At 48.3% G+C, this 25834-nt stretch overlaps 1 protein-coding gene across 1 annotated transcript; it reads right to left on the bottom strand.

The window, feature by feature from the left end:
* Window positions 1–683: 683 nt before the first annotated feature.
* On the bottom strand, window positions 684–25834 carry SUPV3L1 (Suv3 like RNA helicase). The gene is made up of 15 exons (XM_056113426.1): window positions 25511–25834; window positions 20510–20587; window positions 19001–19108; window positions 17945–18059; window positions 16304–16472; window positions 15704–15815; window positions 11796–11873; window positions 10324–10415; window positions 8468–8648; window positions 7558–7651; window positions 5749–5968; window positions 4524–4604; window positions 3992–4168; window positions 1634–1782; window positions 684–1161 (listed from the first exon to the last, which is right to left on the bottom strand). The coding sequence occupies exons 1-15, from the start codon at window positions 25782–25784 to the stop codon at window positions 726–728; spliced, it is 2364 nt and encodes a 787-aa protein (XP_055969401.1). The 5' UTR covers window positions 25785–25834; the 3' UTR covers window positions 684–725.

The raw sequence follows: 25834 nt of genomic DNA, 5'->3' as shown, positions 1-25834 counted from the left end.
TACCAGTAACAACGATGGGTCTCATTCTCCTAACCCTGAAAGAGCCTTGAATATGGCACTTCTTAAAATCTCAGGGCTAGGGCGAAGGAGACGTTACTGGGGCCTGCTCGAGGCAATCGACGAACAACAGGATGATCGTGATCGTAGCATTTATGGCTGAAATAAAATCCATTCATTTCACAAAACTGGTTGTGCTTCGACCAGATTTCAGGTACTCTCTCTGGGAATAAGTTGACAACAAACTGCCCTCTGGGGCTGACCCTGTTTGCGTCTTCCCATTTGCTCCATAGTAAACTAGAATCTCCAGGAGAGCGGGGACACACACTCCCTGCCTCACTGGCTGTGTATTCCCAGCACTCAGAACAGATTCTGGCATGCGGAGACATGGACGTAGAAACTCCTTCCGGGTCATGCAATGGTGGAGGAAAATGGCAAAACAACTTACCAGGCGGATGGGACTCCTGGGCGCGGATCCTTTCGAGGCACTGTCTCTGCACTCTTTGACACATGGCATTCAAGGAAGCTGTAACTTGAACCTCTACAACTGTGTATGTTTAAAATGTTTTATCTTTTAAGAGTGATTTCTGTCTGGGGAAAAAAGAAAACAACCCACGAGCGAGAAAGCGAGAGAGAGAGTGTCCTAGTAAAGCAGGCAGTAAATGCATGTGCAGCGGGGAGAAAAGGATTTTTAAACAGTTTTATTTGCAAAAATAAATAAGATAAAACTAATCCGAATCGGGTTCCTTCTTCTTTCGCCGCACGCCTTTGGGGTGGGCCTCGGGCCCTGTCCTGTCCTTCCCGTGCTCACTCTGCTGCGTCTGCCACTCCCGCTCCAGCTGCCGCAGCATGTCGGCCGTGAGGAGGCCCTGCTGCACCAGCCTGGAAGCCAGTGACTTCTCCCCGGCCTCCGGGCCCGGGGACTCGGCAGCTTTCCTCCCTGCGGTTTTGGGGACCCGCAGCCTTCGCGCTTGGCCCCGCAGTACTCCTGTCAGACGGGACTGGCTCTCTGTCGGCACGTTCTGCAGGTTCAAGAGCTTGCGGGACTCTGAGATCTTGATCAGTTTGGTGATGTTGTGCACGCCTTCTTGGATGATGCCGTCAAGCTCCTTCTGCAGCTCCCGGATCAGGCTGGCATCCGGGAACATGTCGATAAAGCGGTAGCTGGCAAGAAGATACAGCGACAGCTCTCGTCACACCTCTGGCCACAGCCAGACCCCGACTCACTCCAGGGTGGGCTTTGGCGGACTCTACATGGGGCCTTGGCCCAACCTTTCTTTCTGCTCCAATTCACCAAAGGAACATGGAGCTGCAAGGGTGGCTGCCCCGCCGACCCGGAGCTCTGCCCGCGGGAGCCACGGCCCTCCACTGAGAGTCACCAGCCTCGTGTGGCACCTCCCAATGGGACAAACCCCGGGGCGCTAGTGAAAACATGGGGTGTGGCTATGTCTGGGAGAGTCAGCTACTGTATTTCTAAGGAATTCCCGGGCGGTCATTTTTGGAAGGGTATAAACAGACAGTAAACACAAAGAGAGCGCACTCTGGGAAGAGGCGTCTACTACGAAGAAAAAGAGACCGTTGGATTTACCCTTTTACTCAGAAAGACAGGAGCACAGAAAGGGAGCCTGCCTGGTACCTGAGCCACAGGTAAAGATCCAACACGTCGTGGATGGCTTCAAGGTCCATGAGGTCTTTGATATTCTTGGGTGGGAGCAGCGGCCATTTGATATATCGGCGCAACCAGGCAAAGGTCAGGGGCTCGTTCCTGCTAAACTGCCTGGCAAACTGCGAGGAACAGAAGAAACGCGATTGTTGAAACGGGGGTGGGGGCGGGGAGCACAGCAGAGTATTAGCTGCGGCTGCATCTCAACAGGCAGCGGAGTCTCCTTCCTTTATTTGAATTTGGTTTTTTGTGGCTTTCTGGGTCACGCTCAGCAAGGTTCAGGGGTTACTCCTGGCGCTACACTCAGGTATTACTCCTAGCAGTGCTCGGGGGAGCATATGGGATACCAGGGATTGAACCCCGGGTTAGCCGAGTGCAGGGCAAACGCCCTCCCCCTGTGCTATCACTCAGCCCCTCTTCCTTTACACTTTTCTACACTTTTAAGAACATTCAACAATTTATAGAGTGACTTAAGAAGGGAATGACTTCCTTCTTTTCCCAAAACCAGTGTGAGAGCCTACTCCTGGCCCTGCACTCAAGGATCACTCCTGGCAGGCCCAGAAGGTTAACGGGGTGGCAGGGGTCACCAGTGCAAGGCAAGCTGCCTACCCACGGCACAGTCTCTCAGGCCCCCGTTCTAACTCACACAAGAAAACAAACGCCGGCAACAAAATTAGAATTTCTAGATGGATAGGTCAGCAGGCAAACGCAGAAAGAAAAGACGTGCAAGGGCACGTACCCCGCGACAGTCATAAGGGATGTGGGCTGAGACCGGAAGTGACAGTCTAATTTAAGCTATCTGTGATGTTGCAATTCTGTGCCAAGCTCCCCTGAGCTCTGACGGAGCCGTTCCGGAGCTCTTGCACGTAGGGGTCTGCCTCCAGTTGTGGCCCCCTGCAGTCAGGGAGGGATCCACTCTACAGAAAAGGACTCTCCTGAAGAGAGTGACGTCTCCACGGCAGCTTCCTGTCTGGCACATTTCAAGCTTGGCCGAATTGGGGGACAGTGGAGATTGCCCTGCACGCACCCCCTCTGCCTCAGACTGTCTTTCTGATGGCAGTGGGTGTTATATGATGGGCACAGGAACCCCCCACCCCACCCACAAGAACGCTTGCTGGTCAGAGAGTCCCTGAGTTCGTCTTTGCCCATGCCTGCTCTGTGCACCCGTGCTGTAAAGCTGGGTTCTCTAGAGAGAATTGGGGAGGGGGGTGTCACCCTGAGAATACTTATTTTTTTGTTGTTGGGATCTGGGTGAGGGGAAGAAGAGTCGGGGGAAGCTTGACTCTGTGTCTTAGTCAATAAACTCATTTACACAAATTTAAAAATTCTGTGCAAAGAAAGAGAAAGTCTGTATGATGCATTTAGAAATAGATTTGAAAAGAACAGAAGCAGCACGCAGAATGCTTGCGTCTGTGAGGAGAAGGCAAGGGAACAACAATGAGCAGGCAAAGCCAGCCTTTCCGCTGGGTGTGGTGTGGGGGGCGCCGGGGGCTGGTAAGTTCCCCTCCACTGCCCCTCTCTGGCCCTTATTTGCGAATCCAGTGTTCCTCGGAAGGAGAGACTTGTAACATATCCCAAATGAATGCAAGAAAAGGGGCTGGGCTGGGGCCAGAGAGAGTCATTTGGTAAGACGGTAAGTCGCTCACCTTGCATCAGGCAAGCCGGGTTCAAGCCCTGGCACGACACAAGGTCAGTCCCCCAGTCCCCACCAGGAGTGAGACCTGAGCAAGGAGAACAAGCCCTGAGGAGCACAGGCAAGTGTGGCCCCCAAACCAAAATAAACAGAAAACCACACAAGGGGCTGGAACCCTGGCACAGACCCACACAACACAGCAGGCCCTGGCCTAGTGGCTCACTGGAGAAAACAAAATGCTGGGGCCGGAGCAAGAGTACAGCAGGGAGGGCACTTGCCTTATACATGGCCCTTCTGGATTCAATCCCAAAACTCCACAAGGTCCCCGAAGCCCAACCAGGAGCGATCACTGAGTGCAGAGTCAGGAGTAAGCCCTGAGCACCTTTGGGTGTGACCCAAAGACAAACATAGAAAACTAAGTACTATTACCACTAATACTAACCTTCTCTATTCCAAAATAATTACAAGGAAAAAGCGTAACATCAGGCAAAGACCCCCTTTCCCTCAAAAATGAAAAAATGCATTTGATTCTTTTGTTTTAGTACTTGCACAAAAGAAGCATTTTGTGTTAACATTCTTACATTTTGTCTCTTGCTAACGGGTATTCTCAGGTTGCCAGATTCTGAATCACCAAATATCACCAGGAGCCAGTGCACTGACAGGGAACAACCGGAAATATCATAAAGGCAAAGACTCACCTGTAACAAGGAGGAGCAGACGAAGGGCTGCTTCTTGTTGATGGGGGCGGTACAGAAGACATACCTCACGCGAAGGCTGAGCGGAATATGCTGGATCAGCTCTGCGGAAAATTTAAAATCATCCATGTTGCAAACAAAATACTGTCCATCAACTTGGGAGAAGTCTACAAAAATATCCTGGGGAGAGAAAGATGTATGAAAATTACTGGGCTGCCCGCTGAAGCACGAATACAGTACTTAAAATCTAATAAATGGAAATCTCTCTACTCCGTAACGGGCTTCTAAAAAGGCTGGATTTATTTAGTTTCATCAAGCCAAGAGATTTTCCCCAAAGACTTCTGAACCTGAAATACCAATAAGGAAAATTCTTTAGCACTAAAGGCCCAGGTAATTTTGAAAGTTTCCCCTTTCCAGATAAGTTTACTAAACAGATTTTACAAAACACACTATCCACTTATGCCCACAAGGGTAACCAATAACTGATACATCAATATTTCTTAGCAAAGAGATTTGAAGGCAAGTTTCTACTTACAATGAGATTAGAAAGGGTCGTATCAGGGAGATGGTAGGCGAACATTTCGATCTGTTCCGCAGTTGGATGGAGACCGGCTGCCTTCAGTAAAAGGAAAAGCAAGCATGAACTTTTATTTTTAATAAGGTCAATTTTCCTGCATTATTTCAAAATAAAGTCTCATGCTCAAGCCAAACCCTTTATTAAATGAGTCATATGACAAAAAAAAAGTCAAATAGAGAAAAACATTATTTTGCCATTTATTAGGAAAATCGATGATTTGGCAAAATCAGATTATATTCACTGAAAACCATTTTCACTTATATTTTAGCTTTAAAATCTGTGATGATCTGTAGTGTGTCTGAAATGCTTTCCTGAGAAAAACAGTGAGAAAATGTTTGGGAGCAGAGCAACGGTTTAGCTGGCTGCAATCCCCTGTTCAATCCCCGGATCCCTCAGGAGTGATCCGTGAGTACAGAGCCAGGAGGAAGCCCTGCGCACTGCTGTCCATGGCCCCCAAAACCAAAACATTTAAACTGGAGGTCAATTATTTCTTTAACTATATATTATAGTTATATGAAATGCCCACTAATAAGCATAAACAAGAAAAAGAGAAAAGGGGAATGAAAAGGGCGGGGGGGGGGATGGGGAGGAGTCTGGGGGCACAGATTCCAGAAGGAAGGAAATGGGAGTGTGCCTACCAACTGGAGTATAAGCAAAAGCAACAAAACGATTCCAGCCAAATTTCTTCCAGGAAGTTTTCCTTAAAGGATCTCACTGATATTCTCCTTTACCTGGCATTAGTACAACATGGTAAATGAACTGTGCAGGCAACTTTAAATTGTAGCAGCTAATCTGGATAAAACAGGTACACTTCTCATTCATGAACTCTACTAAGCAAAATTTAACCTTGTCTTTACAGGCTCAAAGTTGGTTGCTAGAGCAATTTCTACCCGGTACTCAAGAATTTCTTTTTCACTGGAGTACCTGGGAATTCTTCAGGCTGCTGACAGAATTCAGGGCCCCCCTGAAACAACCGTTATCTAGCCCTCCGTGCAGCTGGGTGTCAGGAAGAAGGAAAGGATCATGGACTTGCATACCATTCTCTGACCAAGAATCTCTGTGATCGTGTTGACATGATTTTCAGGGCACGAGTTTTTCTATTTCCAGGTACCAAGGCAAGAGCGTGGAAGGGAGTTGTGACTGTTCTCCGCAGGGAAGATGCAGTTAACACTTTCCCCCTTACCTTTATGGGATCCACTGGCCTACTCATAATTTCCTTTAACAAACTGAGGTCTTCGCGGTTCATTGTTGTCACCTCTCCTTCTTTGTATTTCGAGCTGAACCGACCAGCTCTGCCAGCAATCTGCAAAGCCTGGGAGGTAGTGATGGGCTCGAGTTCCTTTTCTCCCTTTTCATTGATACTGGGCTTGATTAGGGAGTAAAATATAATTCTTCGTATGCTTCTGAAATAGAAATAAGAGTGACTTCACAGACTGCTATTTGAAAAACCCTCCAGCGTTCAGTCACTGCAGAAATGCTCACTCCAAATCTAGTGCAGACCAACTGCAATCTTGCCCACTGTTATTACAAAATAAGAGAAAGGCGTTGGTGATAATTTTCTTTTCTTCCCCTTAAATAGTATTTCTTTATTAAATATTAAGGCACCATGATTCACAGAGTTATTCATAGTTGAGTTCAAATAGCAGTTTTTTAACAGCCATGTAAAGTTACTAGAACTCAAACTATACCTTGACAGTGGGTCAATTATATGTTAACTAGCTATGTGATAGTCATAGCTAATTAGATGTTACTGTAGCTACACCAATGACAATAAAGAAAACTGACGCTTTTTACAGATAATCCACAGGGTATTCTAATACTGTCTTTAAAAAATGGCTATCAAAGATAAACCAGTAAAGCAAAATTAACGTACGAACTATAGAAACAAAATCAGCTGCTTGCTATTCACGGCTCTGAACAGTTCTCTGGCCCACGTAGGCTCAGCTGGTTTCATTTCATAGTTTAAGCTTAATACTGTTAACTCTAAGATGTTAGTAACAATAAAAGATGAAGTCACGCAATTTGCTGCTACATGGGCGGATCTGGAGAGCGAAGTGAATCAGAGCGAAGAACAGACGCAGTGATCCCTCTTCCAGGCGGATGTCAAGAAACAGGAGGGGAATAACAAAAGCCACAGCAAGAGAAATGAAGACCGTGAAAACTGGTCTTTGGTAGGAAAGTTGCCCGTGGCGGGGGGAGGGCAGAGGAGAGGGATAGGACGGGAGGCGAACAGGGCACTGGACAGGAGGAAGCCGTCACACTGGAGGAAGCGTGGGCACTGAAGCGGGTCAAGTGGTGTGCATGAAATCATCTTCGTGACAGTACTGTGAACCACTCTCTGAAGGAAGAAAGGCGGGGACGGGGGAGAAGTGCCTGCCATGGAGGCTGGCTGGAGGGTGGGAGGGCAGCTGGGGAAGCTGGTGGATGGGAGATACTGGTACTGGAACTTATATGCTTTATATGGTATCGGAACTTAAAGTCAATCATGAATGACTTTGTAATACACGATGACTTAATTAAAAAAAAAAAAAAACCCCGAAACTACCGAATGGTGAGCAGCAGAAGAGAGCAACATCCAAAAGAAGTCCACGTGACAAGAGGGAACAGACGCAAGAGAACACCTACACCTACACTATAAGCCCCATCTAGCCAGAGCAGTCATTCCAGTGCCAAGCACACAGAAAGAGATTTTTGGACTCAGACCAGCAGTTCTCAGGGGTCACTCCCAGTGCATTTCGGGGGCCACACAGGGACTGAGCCCAGACCTCCCATATGCAAAGCATACAGGCTGGCTCTCTGAGCTATTTCCCCCATCCCATCCCCCACCAAAGGTAACGATCAGAGATGTAGCTCAATGACAGAACACCTGCTTGTATGTATAAAACCCAGGGTTTGATGCCCAGCACCACGACAAAATAAATAATTTATTTTTTAGGCTGCCATCTAACCTGCAAATGTAGATACCCGTGATTACTAGAAGCGAATTACGTACAAGTTAAGTCCCATTCCAATCGCATCTGTGGCAACCAAGATTTTGCATGGATCGTCGGGATCATTGAACTTCTTTGCTTGAGCAAGCTTGGTCCCTAGAGCAAGAAGAATTCGTGTTAAATCAGCACGCTCAATCTTTTGCTAAATCGCACTTTTTACTAAATACCCAGATAAACTGGAGATCCTCACCTCTTACTGTGGGATAGGGAGATAAGTCTAAAGGGTAGGGTATGCCGGTAAGCTGAGAGTCCAGGTTCGACTGCATCATAAGCACTGTGTCCTTCTCACCCCTAACCCCCGCCCCCCACTAAGGACCCCAAGAACTGCTGCGTGTGTGATCTTGGTGCCCCCAGAACCTCTGGGCCTGAGCATCAAAATGACAGGTGTTTACCACCAGATTACAACCTAGAGCGCCTGCCTCCACCACCATCTCGAGCATTTCTGGGGAGGCCCCGTAAAAAAGAAAGAAAAAAAGCCACACACCAAACTCTCACTGCTTCAAACTTATTTCTTTATATCCTCAAAGAACTGCACTCCTTTAAAAAAACGCCCCTCACACAGTAACACAATTGCCCACACTGGCCTTACCATTTCTGAGGACTTGTTTACAGAATTCTGGAATACAACTTCAGGAATATTACCAAAGTCTATATTTTAATAACATTTCTGTAAGAAAATCCTAAGCCCGACTTATAAAGAAGTAGTCAAAAGATAAAAAATAACAAGAGCTCCATATAACTAAAATCTCTGTATCTCCCTCAAGATCAACTGGAGGCACCACTAGAAAAGATACTTATGTGACCTACTTCAGAGAACTTAGTTCTGAATCTTTACCGTTTTCTATCCACATCACAAGATAAACGGCCACGATAAGAGAGCCCCTCTCCATCCTGAGAACCAACGACAATTACCAGGTGGGAGGCTGCCATAGATGACAGCTGAGTCCAGTCCCCGGATTTCAATCTGCCGGCTCACAGAGTAAATATCATTCTTGCTGAAACAGACGATGCAGTCCCCGGGCCGGAGGTTGTCCAGGGACTCCAGGGCGTGATCCAGGACGGAAATGGGAGTGAGCCTCTTGTAGTTCCGAACCTAAAACGAAGGCATCAGCACTGTGTCTGCAACACAGGTATTATAAAATAACCCAATTTCTGTGATTAATGATTAGGCGAACAATTTGAAAACAATCAAGAATAGCTAAAAAATAGGATAATTACAAATACCCTTTAAGCATGATACTGAAAAACACTGACTTTGATATATATTCACAAAGAGCGCTGATAAAACAAAAGGAAGCAAGTTATTTCTTACCGAAGAATATGAGAAAGGGGCCAGAACAATAGCATAGCCAGGAGGGCCCTTGCCTTGTATGCAGCCGTCCTGGGTTTTATCCCCAACATCCCCATGCTCCCTTGAGCACTGCCAGGAGTGATCCCTGAGCACAGGGTGGAGTCAGAAGTCCTGAGCAGCACCAGTGTAGACGAAACATAAGAATTTTAAAGAGGGATCCAAATTATACCTATATATATATGTAGATGTGTATATCAAAGGCCCCAATATCTGATTTAGAACACTTTAAAAGCTATAAATGTTCTATATATTTGCTGAGTCTGAAACTTCTAACATTCCTGATTTTTTTATTCCAGGGAGATCTACTCAGACTCCAACAGATTTTGTTAGAAACAGTGCAATAGTACAGTGGGTAGGGCGTTTGCCTTGCACGTGGCCAACCTGGGTTCAATGCCTGGCATGCCATATGGTTCCCCCAGCACCGTCAGGAGTAATTCCTAAGTGCAGAGCCAGGAGTAACCCCTGAGCATTACTGGGTGTGACACAACATTTAAAAAAAAAACAGATTTTGTCAAGAAAAGATAAAGAGAGGCTGGAGCAATAGTACAGCAGTTAGGGTGCTGGCCTTGCGTATGGCCAACCAGGCTTGATCCCTGGCATCTCATATGGCCCCCCAAGAACTATCGGGTGATTCCTGAACGTCAGGAGTAAGAGCCCGAGCATCGCTGGGTGTGGCCCCAAAACAAGAGGAAGGGAGGAAGGGAGGGAAGAGGGAAGGAGGGAGGGAGGGAGGGAGGAAGGAAGGAAGGAAGGAAGGAAGGAAGGAAGGAAGGAAGGAAGGAAGGAAGAGAAAAGAATCTCCTGTACTTTTGAAGGACTTGAGGCGTTACGATCACTCTGTCAGAACGTCAGATTATGAGATTGAACCAAACTCATATGATCTAGTTCCTAGTTCTTTAACTGTGAGATAAGGCATTCTCTGGGGACAAGCAACTTAAAAAAAAGTTTTAAAGTACATTTAATCAGTAAATGCTTGATTTGGATTTGTATATCTATTTAAGAGAGCTATAAACCTGGGGTTGCATAAAATTTTCTCAGGTGAAAAAGGGTCACAAGAAGAAAAGTTTAAGATCTAGTCAACCATGAGGAAATGAAGCTTTATTTTTAGTTAATTAGGTAGTGAGGACTTGGCAGAGCCTGGCAAGCTACCCGTGGCTTATTTGATATGCCAAAAACAGTAACAATAACGGGCCTCATTCCCCTACCCTGAATGAGTTCCAGTACGCCATTGGGCTACGCTAGCATGCGACAGGGATGGAGTCGTTACTGGCGCCCACTTGAGCAAATCGATGATCAAAAGGATGACAAGTGACAAGTTAGGTACTGATTTTGCCACTCTCTGGGCCCTATGCAGCTACTGGCCAGTACTATGGGTCATTCAACTGCCACCTTGAAAACAAAGCACGGAATCTTTTACCTCCACTTCCTCCCCAGTCGTATACATAAGCTCAGTAACCAGGTCTATCGCAGCAAATTCTCCACACAAATGGACTTCTTCAGCACAGAGTCCTGTCAAACACAAAAAGTCGAATTCTTACTGAAGATCTTAAAATTAAGCAATACTTTTACATGGAAAAAATACTTAATATTTGCGTAACTATTGCTTTACAGCTTTTCCTGAGAGGGTGGGAGGACCAGCCCAGCGGTGCTCAGGGCTCACTCCTCGCTCTGTGCTCCGGGGACCAAAAGTGGTGCCAAGACTCGAACCTGGGTCAGCCGCATGTGAGGCGAGTGCCTTGCCTGCTGTACTGCCTCTCTGGTCCCTGCCTTGCAGCTTTAGGAGATGTTCTCCAAAACAATCTCTTCGATTCAAATCTCAAAACAACAACCCTGCACTGGGAAAAATCACTCACATATTTACAAACCTAAGGGCCTCTGACTGGCCAAGATTTTGAATCTACTAGAGGGTACGGCCAGCTGGAAAGAAAACCTGGCCTTCTAAAGTTTAGTCCTGAACCATACTTGTACCATACGTGCGGCTTTCAAACGAAGCTCTACCGAATCCTGAGGCAGCCCGGAGCTTGGCGGACAAAGGGGAAAGCAACCATCGGGCTCTTCAGCCCGCGGGCGCTCCGCTCTCATCTGCAGACACTACAGGACTCAATGCTTAATCTTTACTAAAGAGGTTCGATTTGTTTTTAAATATGAAGACACTTGCTCCACAACACACTGACCAAAAATCCACATCAAACTGAAGCAAGTAGAAAACTCATTTCCATCCATGGGCCTAAAGAAGCCCACCTCAGGGCCCAAGAAGGTGGAGGGCCCTGGGTCTGACCACGGCATAGTGCATGCACTGCACACACTCGCTCACTCGCTCTCTCTCCCACCTTTCTCTTCTACTTTCTCTTTCAGGAGACTCTCTTAGATAAAAAATAAATAACAAAAAATTATGGCTACTAAGATTTCTTTTTTTTACTACAGCATTTTTAATAATAGAAAAGAAGTTTAGCTGTATGGGAAAAAATTAGAGAATAGCTCTTCAATGGAGAATATGCTACCATATTACTCTATGCCATGTGAAAAAAAAAGCCCATGAAACAATTGAGTTGGAAAAAAAAGCAAGACAAGCAAGATACCAAATGATGTAAACTACCATATGCATGAGATAAAAGGTGTGCACAAAACACATTATAGCACTGACAGTTTTATAGCTACTATGAGATTTAAATATTTTTTGCCCTCATCACAAGGTCATGCTAACTTTCTCATAGAAAAATGCATTTCCAATCATTACAATATTTAAAAACTAAAAGATCACACTTAATTGACAACTCTTATTTGTTTCGAGAAAGATGTAGTTGTTTCTGCCTGGCAATGTCCAGTGGGTAAATGCTTCTCAGGGCAGATGTGATGAAACACAGGTTTGATAACATCAAAGCCACCAACCTAGAAGTGCTCTGGTCCAGGCCCATCCTCTGGCTGGATCTTTAATCATTTGGATTTCATCGATCACGGCCACTTCATCTGAAAACAAGGTACGAGCAGTCTGACTGACAATAACAGTATCCGAAACAAATTTCAATACCAAAATTCAAGCTTGCATGGGCCCCGACCCATCATCACCGCTGCAAATCATCATCACTTCTTTATTGGCACACTGGGTTCTACATGTTTCATAATAACAGTACGTCTAATCCTCGCAATACTCACGAGTACTCTCTATGAAGTCAGTATTCTCACTCCTCTTTACTCACTAATTGAGATCAAGGGGAGTTACTCAGACAGGGACACAGTTCATGTAAGTACAAAGTAGTGAGTAGACAGGGACACAGTTCACAAGGCTCACAGGTGCAAGGGCCTGCATCCATTCCTGGCACTGCCAAGGATGGCCCTGAAAACCACCCAGTTCAGCACCCTCAAAACTCACCTCCCCAGGTATCTAGAAACATGAAACTCAAAGCCATGATGTCTAGCTTAGAAGTCTGTACTCTATCTGCACGACCTTGCAATCTGTGCAGCTTCATTTGTACTATGTTCTGCAGCTGCAGCTGGTGCATCTGCCTGAGAACCACCACACTGACACCGGAGTCAAGGAGATTCTTGGTGCCTGAGCAACGGAAGCATCTCTGGCGCAGGACCCCAGAAGGGCGTCGGGCACACACAGTGGGAGTGCAGAGCATGGCTCTTTGCGTGCCAGCTCTGTTCTTGTAACACTGGGTATACACTGAGATGAACAATATGGAGAGGACGTTGTCTGATTTATCAGGGTCTGTGCAACACGAATTTCACAATGGATTCATCTTGGAACAAAAATTTTAAAGCTATCCGTTTACTGAGAAAGTTGCTATTACTGAAGTGAAAAGTCTAAGTCACCATAGAGAATGAAATGCATAACCCCACTTTATTTCATATACACACCCACAATTCACACATTAGCATATATCTATATACGATGTAAACACAAATGAACAAGTAAGGAAAATGTGCCCCACTGGGCTAACACTTGTTGGTTCTGGATGAATAGGACTGGGAATTAAGTCTTTTTCTTCTCTTTATTTTCATATCTCCCGTAATAGATACGTTTGCTTATGTAATAAAAGGGAAAGCTCATTTTTCTTTAAAATGTCTTTTAAGGGGAGGGTATGATGCCGTCAGCAGGTCGATCTGTACCTGTGAGGCGAGTGCATCAGCAGCCTGATGGCGCCTTCAGACTTCCAGATACCCCAAAATTGCTGCTGTGCCTTTGGCCAGACCCCAAAAACTCGGGGCAAAATTTACCCAAGAAAGTAAACAGCCAAAAGTTAGGTACGTGATAGAGAAACAAACCACCACAAACCACCTCCGGCTCAGCTATATAATTGGAGGCATGGCCTCTCTGGTTCCTGATTGAACTGCTTAACGGCCATGATCCCAGAGACTCAGAAACGAATCTCAGAACCCAGTGGCTTTAGGTAGAAATGCGTCTGGTCCCTGCAGTAGGCTACCGGTGCTGGGCCAACCCAGGTGGGAATAGGTTTCGTGCCTTGGCCTGTTCCCCCTGGCAGCCCAGTGGCCGCCATCCGTCTGAGGCCACTGGATAGTCACATTTGGGCCCCCAGTGACAAGACACACAGGGCCTCACGGGGTGGGGGTGGAGCCGGGCTTGTCCTCCCCACCCCAACGAGACCCCAAGTCATTGCCCACGAATGGCCTCTCTGGCTCCTGATCAAGCTGCTTAATGGCCATGATCCCAGAGACTCAGAAACAAATCTCGAAACCCAGTGGCTTTTGGAAGAAACGCACCCGGACTCCACAGCACGTTACTGTCACCGGGCCACCCCAGGGAGGGAAGGGTGTTGTCCCTCTGCCTGCTCCCTCTTGGCGACTTGGTGGCTTGTCATCCTCCAGAGGCCATTGGACAGTCAGGCTTGGGCCCGCAGTGACGAAACTTGTTGGGCCTCATGGGATGGTGGAGGTGGAGCTGGGCCTGTCCTCCCCACCCCAACGAGACCCCAAGTCATCGCCCACGAACGACCTCTCTGGCTCCTCATCAAGCTGCTCAACGGCCATGATCCCAGAGACTCAGGAGCAGATCTCTAAACCCAGTGGCTTTTGGCAGAAATCCCTCCAGATTTAAGTGTTAAAATTTCAGAATTTCAAAACCACATGGCCCTACTGCAGCCACACGACATCATATGTTATTCATAACCAGCAATAGAACACAAATTGTCTATTGTTGCCTTTTCAGCAGATCTGAGTGTTGGGGTAAAATCTCAAATAATGGTGGGTCTGGTGTCGAAATAGTGAATGTGATCAAAGTAGAGAGAGAGTAATGTGGAAATCATCTGCCCCACAGGTAGGGGGAGGGTGTGGGACGGTGGTATACTGGGGTTGTTGGGGGTGGAGAATGGGCACTGGTGAAGGTACGGGTGTTTCATTGTATGACCGAGACTTAGACCCGAAAGCTTTGTAACTGCTCTCACGGTGATTCAATAAATAAAATTATAAAAAATGGAAAAAAAAAGTAAGGTAGAGTTCATGCACAATTCAATCAGCTAATCAGTGGCTGAATAAATAGCAGTACTCCTACCAAAAAAAAATGTCTTTAAGGGACCAGAGAGACTGCACAGGGATAAGGCAGATGCCGTGGGGCTGGAGAGACAGTAGAGCAGGAAAAGCTCTTGTCTTGCACAAGGTCAACCCGGGATCAACCGCCAGCACCTCTTATGATCCCCCAAGCCCTGCCAGTGACACTGAAGTCTGGGATTCCTGGTACCACCACAAAACGTGTGGGCTCTAGTACACCAGAACCAAGTGTGTGTGGTCACTGCCGCTAAAGTGTACCATGCAACACCTGGCAAGCACCCCAGCTAGTGTGGCAACACAATTGGTGAACAAACAACAGCACAGAGAAGGAAAGGAGAATTTAACAATTATATATATATATAAAATTAAATTGAATAAAAATAAAATATAGTTGAATGGAGTACTACAGGACAGTTTGAATGAAACTCATCTAACAAATCTATAAAACATACATTAAGACTAGATCCAAAACCATCTTGTACAGAAAAAGAACAAACGGTAGGGCCAAACAGCTCAAAGGGCTGGCCCTTTGCATGTGAGAGGTCCAAGCTCGATTCCCAGCACATGGTCTTCCAACTGCTGCCGGCAGTGAATAATAAGCACAGAGCCACGTAATCCGAGCACCACCAGATGCGCTCCCGCCCAAGAGACAAAGACCAAGTTATCAAACTCATTGTTTTAAAAGGCACAACTTACAGTAACAGAAAGGATCACATATCAGTGACCAAAAACAAGACTGGAGAAACAAACATCAAACAGCGGACAAGAGTTGGCGTAAGAGCAGGGAGGACTCCAGCAGAACCCAGGGGATGGGCCAGTGGCCAAGGCCTGAGACTTTCTCCCGAGGAGACTGGCAGGCGTCCCAGCCAACCGAGGAAAAGCTGGGAGGGACCAGCCCTTCATGGGACAGTGAAATAACCCTCTGAAATACATACAATAAGACCATGCATTTCTGTGAGGCAAAAAATGTTTCCAAGTGGGGAGGACTTGAACCACGGAGCAGCTCAAAGGGAATCTCCACTCCCAGGGAGAGCAGGCTCTAGACAGGCCAGAGCAGGAGCCCGTGCCTGTGTCTGCTCCTAGCACCCCACGTGACTCTGAGAAAGGAAACAAAACCCATACAAACGCAAACCCAGCAATGCTCGACATCAGTGGCAGAACAGTCCTGCTGCACGGGCTTATCTGATTTCAACACTCCGTTTCGTGACACAAAGCCTCTCTGGAGCACCCATCTGCACTCTGGAATGAAGCGACTAAACCATAAGGACATCGAGGCGATGTTTACATACACGGAGTTGAGACGCTGCACATCTCCACCGTACAAGCGACATGGGCGGCCTGTCTCCCGTCCTGCTCCACGACCACGCGCTCCTCACCCGTCACCAAGTCGCACGGCACACCCTGGGATGGGAGAAGAATCCGGAAGTTATTTCCCCCCGAGTACAGTACATACGAGTGCCAGACGCTTAATATTCTCACCATCAAATTATTTAATAGTTGAAACAAAATATCCACAATACCTTAAAATACTATCGATTAAACATTTGTTGCTATTTTGGGGACCACACTCAGGGCTAATTCCTGGCTCTGTGCTCAGAGATCACTCCGAGCAGGACTCCGAGTACTGGGGATCAAAACCAAGTCAGCAGCATGCAAACCGAGCACCTACCCGCTGTACTACCTCTCCAGGCCCTGAAACCAGGAAACATCTCAAAAATGGATGTGGGAGTTCAGTGAACAGCATCTTTTTCCTTCCCCGCTGTACTTATTTGTGTATCTTACAATTAAAGACTTCTTGGGAATAACGGAACATGGCCGTTTCTTATAGCAAATTACTAGTATGCCTCCCCACAAAACAAAACAAAACGCATATTCAGCAATATACTGACAGCTTCATTACTCTTTTCGAAGATCTCATGTGCCAGTAACTTTAAAGGGCCACAATATACTCCGGATTTAGCGGACAAGTATTTCTGGATGGCATGGTAAGTCTTTCCACTGTTGGTAGGGCCCGAATGGAAAATGATCTTCCTCTTTATGGCTCTGGCTTCCGGATACCTGAAAAATGAGTAGGTCAAACAGCTTGATCTCCAAAGCTATCGATAGGCAAGTACATCCCTTGAGAATCAATGTCAAATAAGTTAACATCTTTAAAAAACTAAACAATTACGTAGCCACACTACAATAATGACTGCTTTTCAAGAATAGCCTTTACTAACTAGAGGAGAAACAAAAGGACAAATGCACACCAATTTCTTGGATATTTTTGCCATTGTACAAATCCCTTTTCTGAGGAGGAATGGACTGAGGGGGTCATTTTGCTGCTGTTACGTCACTAGAACTTAGGGAGAGGTGCGTGAAAGCACACCCATACGATAAGGCACGAAGCTGCCCTCCCCGAATGACACAGCATTATAAACACAAGGACTGAAAAACTGTAGTCACTTTTTCATGAGTTACTTAAAATAGGTTTCAGCGACTACCGCTCCTTACATATGTTCACTTCATTTCTACAGTCCCAAATATATGACCCTGTGAACAAATATTACCAGGCGCCAGAATTTCAATATCTACACCATAACGGATGAAATAGCTGGTTGATTCTGATACCAACACTCTAGACTGGGACACACAGACGCATCTGCTTGGACACACAGGCCATGTGGACTGAAAGACAGGGAAGCGTGAGGTCTAGGAAACAGCTGAGAGGGCTGGAGTGCAGGCCCGGGATGCCCAAAGCCCCGAGTTCCATCCCTGGTACCACAAATCCCACCCTAGCACTGGGGGATAGCCCTGGTGCCCTCCAGGACCCCTGGGTCCACGCAGTATTGCATCACCATGTCCAACTGTCAGGCTCGCACTGTCGCCCTGAGAAGTAATTGCCAGGAATGGTATCAAACAGAATGGTACCAAACATCTCCCTCCTCAAAAATAAAAAATACAGAAGGGTCCCAGTGGACCCCAGGAAGCAAGAGCCTAAGCAAAGTACGTGAGCCCTGTGGAGCTGCGTGGCAGAGGTCAAGTTCAAGGCGGCTGAACAGCTAGAATTGACAGAGGAGGGTGTGAAAGAAGAAAGGGTGCAGGGAGGGGGAACCCTGAAATCTGGGTGGGGACTCCTCAAGGTTAGGTCTGGCCACAGGCAAGGGAATACTTGGCAGGGCTGAGCAGAGAGCAGCTTGCTAAGGATTTCAGAAGCAAATTTCAGAGAGATGGCAAAGATGGAATTACAGCCTGGTAGAAAATAGCCCATGAACACCCCGAGACACTCCAGTGAGAGCTCAGATAAGCCACCCCTCAGAGGCAGGAGCATCCCTAGAGGACGAACTGCTCTACACGCAGCCTGAGAACACCTGCGACCAGCCTTGGCCAGACCAGGGGAGACACCACTAACACCAGCCAGGGAAAACAACAGAATGTAGTGATTGATCAGCCACACACACTTTAAAAACGAAAAAACAAAAAACCACAATGATTACTATTTGTCAAAGATTAATTAGGAAAAATTCCAACCCACCCACGAGGGGACTGACCAGTTAGGTGGTATTCTTAAATCACTGATTTTACGGAGATCGTCCTTACATTCCAACACAGGAAATATCTGTTTTGCGTGCCTCAAGAAAAACGGAAATAAATCATCCACGTGAGCTGGAAAATAAAACAACACATTACAAAGGTAAACCATGACTTACCAAAAACTGAACTCAATCAAATCTTTTTTCCTTAGTGAGATAATTTAGTGGGACTGCCAGGATAAAAAAGTCAAGTCCTGCAGCAAAGAGCTCTTCCGAGATGCGACTTTGTTTTACATTTTCTCCTCATTTCACTTACATATTCTAGGAATATAAAATTGGGTCTCAACAACCTTGTCGGATGCCAACCATGCAAACAGATGAAGATCAGCTTTGGGGAAAGATGTTCTTTTATTTATTTTTTTCTATTTTTGGTCTTTTTGTCTTTTTTTTTTTTTTAAGAGCTTTGTCCTGTTATGAGGGAAAAAATCCAAGGAGAGAGGTAGGAGGGCGTCTGCAGCAACAGCAATATGTATTAATTCTGGGGGCTGGAGCAATAGCACAGCGGGTAGGGCGTTTGCCTTGCATGCAGCCGACCCGGGTTCGATTCCCAGCATCCCATATGGTCCCCTGAGCACCGCCAGGAGTAACTCCTGAGTGCAGAGCCAGGAGTAACCCCTGTGCATTGCCGAGTGTGACCCAAAAAGCAAAAAATAAATAAAATTTTTAAAAAATATGTATGAATTCTGTCCTGTCTAGGAGCTCACTTCACCACGCCCCTTGAGAGCACACAATGGAGAGCAGAGTTGACACTTAAGGCTCCAGCTTTCCTCTAGCAGACACACAGGGTCCTAACAACTAGCTCAGGCACCCAGTATCAAAGCAAAAGGACCAGCAGGCCTCCCACAAAACCACCGAATTATTTCTAGCAGATGTTACCAAGATCCAAGTGACGTAAGGGCTAAGAGAAATAAGCCCCCACTCCCAACCCACCCAACCCCGGCACCAAGAGAAACAATGTGAAGGACAGAGGTGAGAGTGGCATGCTGAGGAGAGTCTGCCCCTCTCGGTACTTGCCCGCACTGAAGCAAATGTCGTTCAGGATAATGTGGATGTCCACGTCCAGGCTCTGGGACTGCATGATGTAATTCCTGAAGCTTATGAAAGCCTGATGGAAGAGACGAGCTGTGGGAGACACAAGATCAACAAAGGAAGGGCTGAGCGTTCGTTCCTGTTTCTTGCTCTGAAAAGCACATCTGCCTGGAAGATGGGCCCACGGCTGAAAGTGCTCGCATGTCAAGTTCCTAGGTTGTGAGTTCAAATTCCAGTGCGGCCGCAGGCTTGGTGGTGATCAAGACAGTCCTGCTGTTTGTTAACACTAAAAACTGATCCAGCGGCTTAAGGCACTTGCCCGGCAGCACCAGGCCATGAGCGAATCCTCAATGCCACACGTGTGCTGAGGTGACTGATCAGCCCGCCGTCTAGGGGAAAAGGGCCAGAAAGGGGTCCCCGCCCCTCTCCTCTCTCTCTCTCATCTGTGTCCCCTCCCCAGGCCACTTTCCCTTCCCCGCTAACACTCCTGCAGTGTGACCAGGGCTGTGCACGCGCCCAGCTGTGTGTGCTGCTGATGTATTTCTTAGCTATGGGGCTCAGCAGAGGCGGACATCAGGCTGCAGTGTCTGGACACATGCCGTGTGCCCACCGGGGTCTGCCCTCCTTCGGCGGCAGTGCTGGCCTATGTGCACGCAACACTTGCACTCAGGGTTAAGGCCCACAGTCGTGGTGCTCACACGGGTGCTCACCAGAGCTTACACTCAGGGGTCACAATTCTCGTTATGTGGGGACCCCAGAGGAACCCCCCCCCCCTCACACTGCCAGAGTCAGTAGTCCCTGAGCACAAAGCTGGGAGTAGCATTTTAGTTGCAGTGCTTGCTTGGGTCTACACCCCGTTTTAGTGTGTCTATATACACCCAGCTGTGGCACAGTCAGAAATTCCATGCAGTACCACCGACTGCAGACAAGAGGTGCCAAGCTCAAACAGCTGGGTTGCTGGGATCACGCCTGGTGCACGTGAACAGCAGCATTTGAACCCATTATCATACATGTCAAGCTAGAGCTTTACGCCCCTACACTAGTCCTCCTGTCCTTCTGTGTGTGTTTACATTCAACGTGCTTATTATTATACGGGGTAAACTCAAACTCAGACCAGAGAGATAGTACAGGCGCTCTGGTCTTGCACGCAGCAGACCCTGCTTCAATTCCCAGCACAGGATAAGGTTCCCCTGGGCACTGCCAGGAGACCCTCCTGGGCACAGAGCCAGGAACAGCACAGAGACCAAAACAGCACTGCAGGTACTGCTCAAAGCCCCCTCAAAAGCAAAACACCACTGAAGTAGGCAGCACAGCCTGAAGGAACACACATCGCCCGTGGGCCACCAGTGAGCCGCACAGTCTCCGAGCAGGCAGAAGGCCAGAGACATCCTCCTACCATACACTATGCTCAGGCCACAGGTGCCACACAGAACTATCAAAGCTGGACTCTAAGAAGTGACCAAATCCTTCTAACGGAATTGTCATTAGTCTTACCGTCAAGTCCATAATCAGCACCGAGTTTCTGAATTTCCTTCCTCTTATAAAACTTGTCTAAGATCTTCTTTACTTCATCTGGAAAAAAACCCAAAAGTGAACCTTTAAGATTTGTTTTCAGGGTCAGAGACAGAACATTCAAAATGAGGAACCGTGCTTTCCATGCAGGAGGCCTGGGTCACATTCCCAGCACCACATGGCCCCCCCAAACAGTGCCAGAGTCTGAGCACTAAGCTGGGAGTCGCCACCAAGCACCATCAGGTGCAACTCTAAAACGAAGTGTTTTTTTTTTAGGTTTTGGCAGTTCTCAGCTCTTTATGGCTTAGTATTCTGGTGAAGCGTCTACAAAAATCATAAAAACTGCAACACCCCTATTACATCGCAGAAGAATACGCAAGGTGGTAGCAGACGTCACCTCCAGCCTCCACCAGGCCAGTTTCAGGTAAACATGCTCTCCATTTATTTTATAACCATTCTCAAAGGCTAAAAGGTCAACCAACACAACAAGGATCAGACTGTCATGTTTTTGTATGAATGGATGATCTTCAGTCTGAAAATGATCTGATGAGAATACAGCACATTAACTCTGTTCTAGATGGGACACCTGGAGTCAGAGGAAAGAACGGAAGCACGCATCCGTGGAATTCATGCAAGAACTTCCTGAACAACTATAACAGCAAAAAGGCAACAGCCCAAACAAGGCAACAGCCCAAATGCCCATCCCACAGCACTATAGTAGGGAGCCAGGGAGAGAGCTCAAAAGGCCAGAGCACATGTGTTGATAATGGATGCTGGGGTTCCACCGCTGGCACCTCGTGGTTCCCCCAAGCTCAGTGCTAGGAGCAGCCCCTGAGCACTGCTGGATGTGACCCAAAATCCTGCCCCTCTCATCCCCCCCAAGAAGAAAGCAGTTGTGGCATATGTTACTCAGCAGATTACTACTATCCACCATTAAAACATATGAAACGGTACCCTTTGGGGGCAAAATGGATAGAGCTTGATTATGCTGAGTAAGAAAATAAAGACAATTATCAGATGGTTTCAAGCACATAGAATATGAACTAAGAAAACAAACTTGGAAAAACTCAACGAAACTAACTCCTAAGAAAGCAAATTGAGAAAAGAAACATTAACTCCTCCACTGAGTCAAACTATGATGGTTACTGGCAGGAAACGGACTGAGGGTGGCATGCAAGAATGAGCAGAGGGGTCTCTGTGGTGGTCGGAAGTAGTAGGAATGGCCCCAATCTCTCTTCTCTCTCTCTCCTGAAATTGTATCTCTGAAATTCCTTCAGGATGTGAACCAGTGGTAAGTCCATGAAGAAGGAAAAGACCTGCCTCACATGGCTGCCAGTCCCTCACGGCTGGAAGACCTCAGGCAAAGCACTGCATAGCGATGGCAGAGAGCACGGCAATCGGGGAGGGTGGTTTGAGTGCCTGTCGGAGAAACATGCCACCAAGGATCAGTCTTCGCTATAGCAGTGAATACACACACACACACACACACACACACACACGCAAACACACACATATATTCGCACGTGCGCGCGCACACACACACACACGCATATATGCACGCACACATACATACACATTTTGCTTTTCTGTTTTGTTTTGGGGCCACACCCTGCGATGCTCAGGGGTTACGCCTGGCTCTGAACTATGGAATTACTCCTGGCAGTGCTCTGGGGACTAGATGGGATGCAGGAAATCGAACCCGGGTCAGCAGCACGCAAGACAAGTGCCCTACCTGCTGCATTATCATTCCATCCCAAAATATTTTGAATTCATTAAGCGGAGACTGTATTAAGGCCCAACATGTAAAAAATACTACCACATTATTCTGTCAAGACAGAAAAGTGGCCAACTCAGTCCCACCCACACTCTGCACTTCTGGGAAGGCTGGTCCTAACTAAGGCTGCGTTCCTGGCCCATGGAACACAGAAAAGCCACAGGGTCGCACCAAAGCATCAACTACACTGTCACACAACCACAACACTCGCAGGACACAGTGACCAATGATCAGAAATTGGTTTGGAAGACTGAGAATATTTCAAAATGACCAGTTTAGCTCCACAATAAAATATGAGACCCATACACAGAGACCCTGTCACAGACAGCTCTGCTGGGATGTCGGCATTTTTGCTACTTTTCTTTGGTCAATCATGGAAAAACTCCCAACAAATAAACAGATTGGGAAAAAGGCACATGCAACTGTTTGGGAGAAATTTTGCCTAACTATAAACTAATGCAAAAGGTCAAAATGTGAAGATACCACGTGTATTTAAAACCAACCTAGTTTGTTAGTAGCACCCATTACATGAGAATCGCAATACCTGACTCAATTAAAAATGCCGAAAATGTGGGGGTTTTTTTGGGTGGGGGGTGGGGAGGGGGCACATCCAGAAATACTCAGGGCTTACTCCGGGCTCACTGTCCAAGGACCACTCCTAGCAGTGCTAGGGGACCAGGTGCGAGGCCGGGGATTGAACTTGGGTTGGCCACATGCAAGGCAAGCGCCCTGCCTGTGTGAACTATTGCTCTGGCCCAATATTAGTCGTTTTAGCATCGAGTCTTAGTTCCAAATACTTGAATAAGGACAGGGAGATGGTGCAACTGGTAGAAAACATGCCAGCATGAACCAGGACCTGGGTTCTACCCCGGCATTGGTGGCCCACAAATGCCACCACCATGCCAGCACTGCCAGGCTGAGTATCGCTGGGAGTGTATCCCATTCCCCTCCCAACACTGGGCAGAAACCCAATGAAAGGAAAATTCTAAACTAATGGTAGAAAATGGCTTGGGGTGATCAAAGGTTCAAGGATACATATAAGGGACATTCGGGAGTCCCATAATTTAGGCTAGACTGGCTATAGTGAAGAAGGGACAGAAATTAATTCAATATTTATGAAGTGGAATCAACAAGATCAACAAGGTCACTTTCCAAGTGATAGAGGTAGGAGGTGAGGGATGGGAAACCAAGACCATTGTCCTGAGGTTCCTGTTCTGAGCACCGGAGAAGCAGACCCCATGATTCAAAAAAAAAAAAAAATGTCTAGGACATGTCCAAGTGCAGGGCACAGAAGAAATTCAGATGGGCCAGAGACTGACAGGGGTCTAGGCAAAGGCTTAAGAAAATGCTAACTTGAAGGGAAAGAAGAGCAAACGAGGGAGAGAGGCAGAGGAGGAATTGCACTAACTTTAGGGGAGAAGAATAAGCAAAGGACATTGAGAAGTGAGTGAGAGCCTTCTGTATTTATCTCTACCTGGAAACCTGATGTCATCCACATGACATGGAAGACTGTGATAATTCACTGCCCCTGACAGGCCCTCTTGCAAGGCCAAAAAGTCACTCTACTAAGTTCAAGATCTGGGTAAACTCCAACCAAAGGAGAAGAAAAATCGATGAACACACACTGACTCAAGGAGGTATTTAAATAACCTCCACCAGAATGCCCCCTACTAGTAAATCCAGTCTTCTTTCTCTCTTCTTTCGGAGCTTAACAAAGACGCTGACGTTTTCAGTTAGACTGAAACGGTCATGGTCACGGTCCTCCCGTTGTTCATCGATTTGCTCGAGCGGTCCCAGTAACGTCTCCATCGTGAGACTTGTTACTGTGCTTGGCACATCGAATATGTCACGGGTAGCTTGCCAGGCTCTGCCGTGTGGGCGAGTTAGACTGAAACAGCTATACAAAATAAAGATTTCTCCAAAAGGAGAGAGAGAAAGAGAGAAAGAGAGAGAGAGAGAGAGATCAAAAGGCTCATGCATCCTGGGCCCCCACATTGTGCCCTAAATACCATCAAGAGTAACCTGAGATAGGAAGGGGCTTGGTTTGGCACAAGGACACCCAGGGTTCAATAGCACAGTGGTAGGGCGTTTGCCTTGCGCACAGCCAGCCCGGCCGAGCCGGGTTCGATTCCTCCACCCCTCTCGGAGAGCCTGGCAAGCTACCGAGAGTATTCAATATGCCAAACACAGTAACAAGAAGTCTCACAATGGAGACGTTACTGGGCCCGCTCGAGCAAATTGGAGGACAGTGTTTGTTTTATATACGGGCACCCAGGCTTGCCAGAAGCAAGCGCCAAGCACCGCCAGATGTGGCCCCTAAGCCAAAAGGAACAATACTGGCTAGAAGGCACCAAGGCTGCCGGCTGACATGAACACGGAAAGTCACTTGGTCCAGAGTTAGAAGCCTGGAGCACTCAACTCCCACATCATTCACAAGTCCCTTTGGTCCTGGTCCTGCCAGTCTCGGAATGTTCACGACATCACCCCTTCCCCGCCAACCCACCGTGGCTAGTTTCAGGGCGGTATCCGCGGCCACCTGCAGAAACGAAGGGGCTGCTCCCTCCCCGGGGGCGCGATGACCAACGGGCCCAGTAAGTGCGGGAGCAGGCGCTGCCCAGTGCTGCAGCTGGTCAGTGCGCCCCCCCCCCCACAAACGCTGCGTTTCCCAGATCGGAAGAGACGGGAATGTGAGCCGGGGGGCTCTCGCCACTGACGACTTCCTCGCGAGCCGAATGCAGCGCCTAGTCTGCCCAGGTGCGGGGTTGGGGGCAAAGGACCCTGCAAGAGCCCCCCGAGTCCAGCGTGCACCTCCGCCCTGGCCTTTCCCCGCGGCGCTGGCCGGCCAGCGAGGTGCAAAGGACGCCGCAAGAGCCGACCACCCCCCCCCCCCGAGACAGGCGACTCCGCGGGAGGGCTCGGGCCATGCCCGGAGGGACCAGGGCAACTGGACCAGGCAGCGGCGCTGGCCGGGGGCGCGCGCCCGGCACGAGCCCGAGTCCCGCGCGCCAACCCGGCACCGCGTGGCCCACGAGCACCGTGGCGGGAGAGGCGGGGGGAAGGTCACCTCCGGGGGGGCACGCTCGCGACCCTGCCAGTCCCGGGGGCTGGCAAGACGGGGGGCGCGGGGCCCGCAGGCGCGGTGGCGACAGCCGGGCGGAACGCGGGGCCCCGGCGGCGGCAGGGACGCCCCCCGGGCCGCCCGCACTCACTCTTGTCCAGGGGCCGGGTCAGCTCGGCCCCGACGTCGCCGTCGGCGCTGGGGCCCTGGGGCTTCACGGTCAGCGGCACGAAGAGGGACGTGTTGGGGGCTCTGGAGCCCCCCGAGGCAGAGGAGGAGTCGGAGGCGAGGGCGCACGCCCGGCCCGCAGCCGCGGGGAAGGGCCCCCGGGGAGCGCGGAGGGCCGAGCAGACGGCCGCCCGGTGGCCCGGGGGGCGCCCCGCCGGCAGCCGAGCCCACCACAGGGCGCACCGGGGTAAGGACATGGAGGCCGCGGGCCCTAGAGCAGCGGCTGCGGCAGCCCCGGGGCACGGGG

The sequence above is a fragment of the Sorex fumeus genome, unplaced genomic scaffold (assembly GCF_029834395.1).
Source record: "Sorex fumeus unplaced genomic scaffold, SorFum_2.1 ptg000020l, whole genome shotgun sequence".
NCBI classification, from domain to species: domain Eukaryota; kingdom Metazoa; phylum Chordata; class Mammalia; order Eulipotyphla; family Soricidae; genus Sorex; species Sorex fumeus.
Note: the sequence above shows the minus strand (reverse complement) of the source record. Positions and strands in the feature narration are given on the sequence as shown.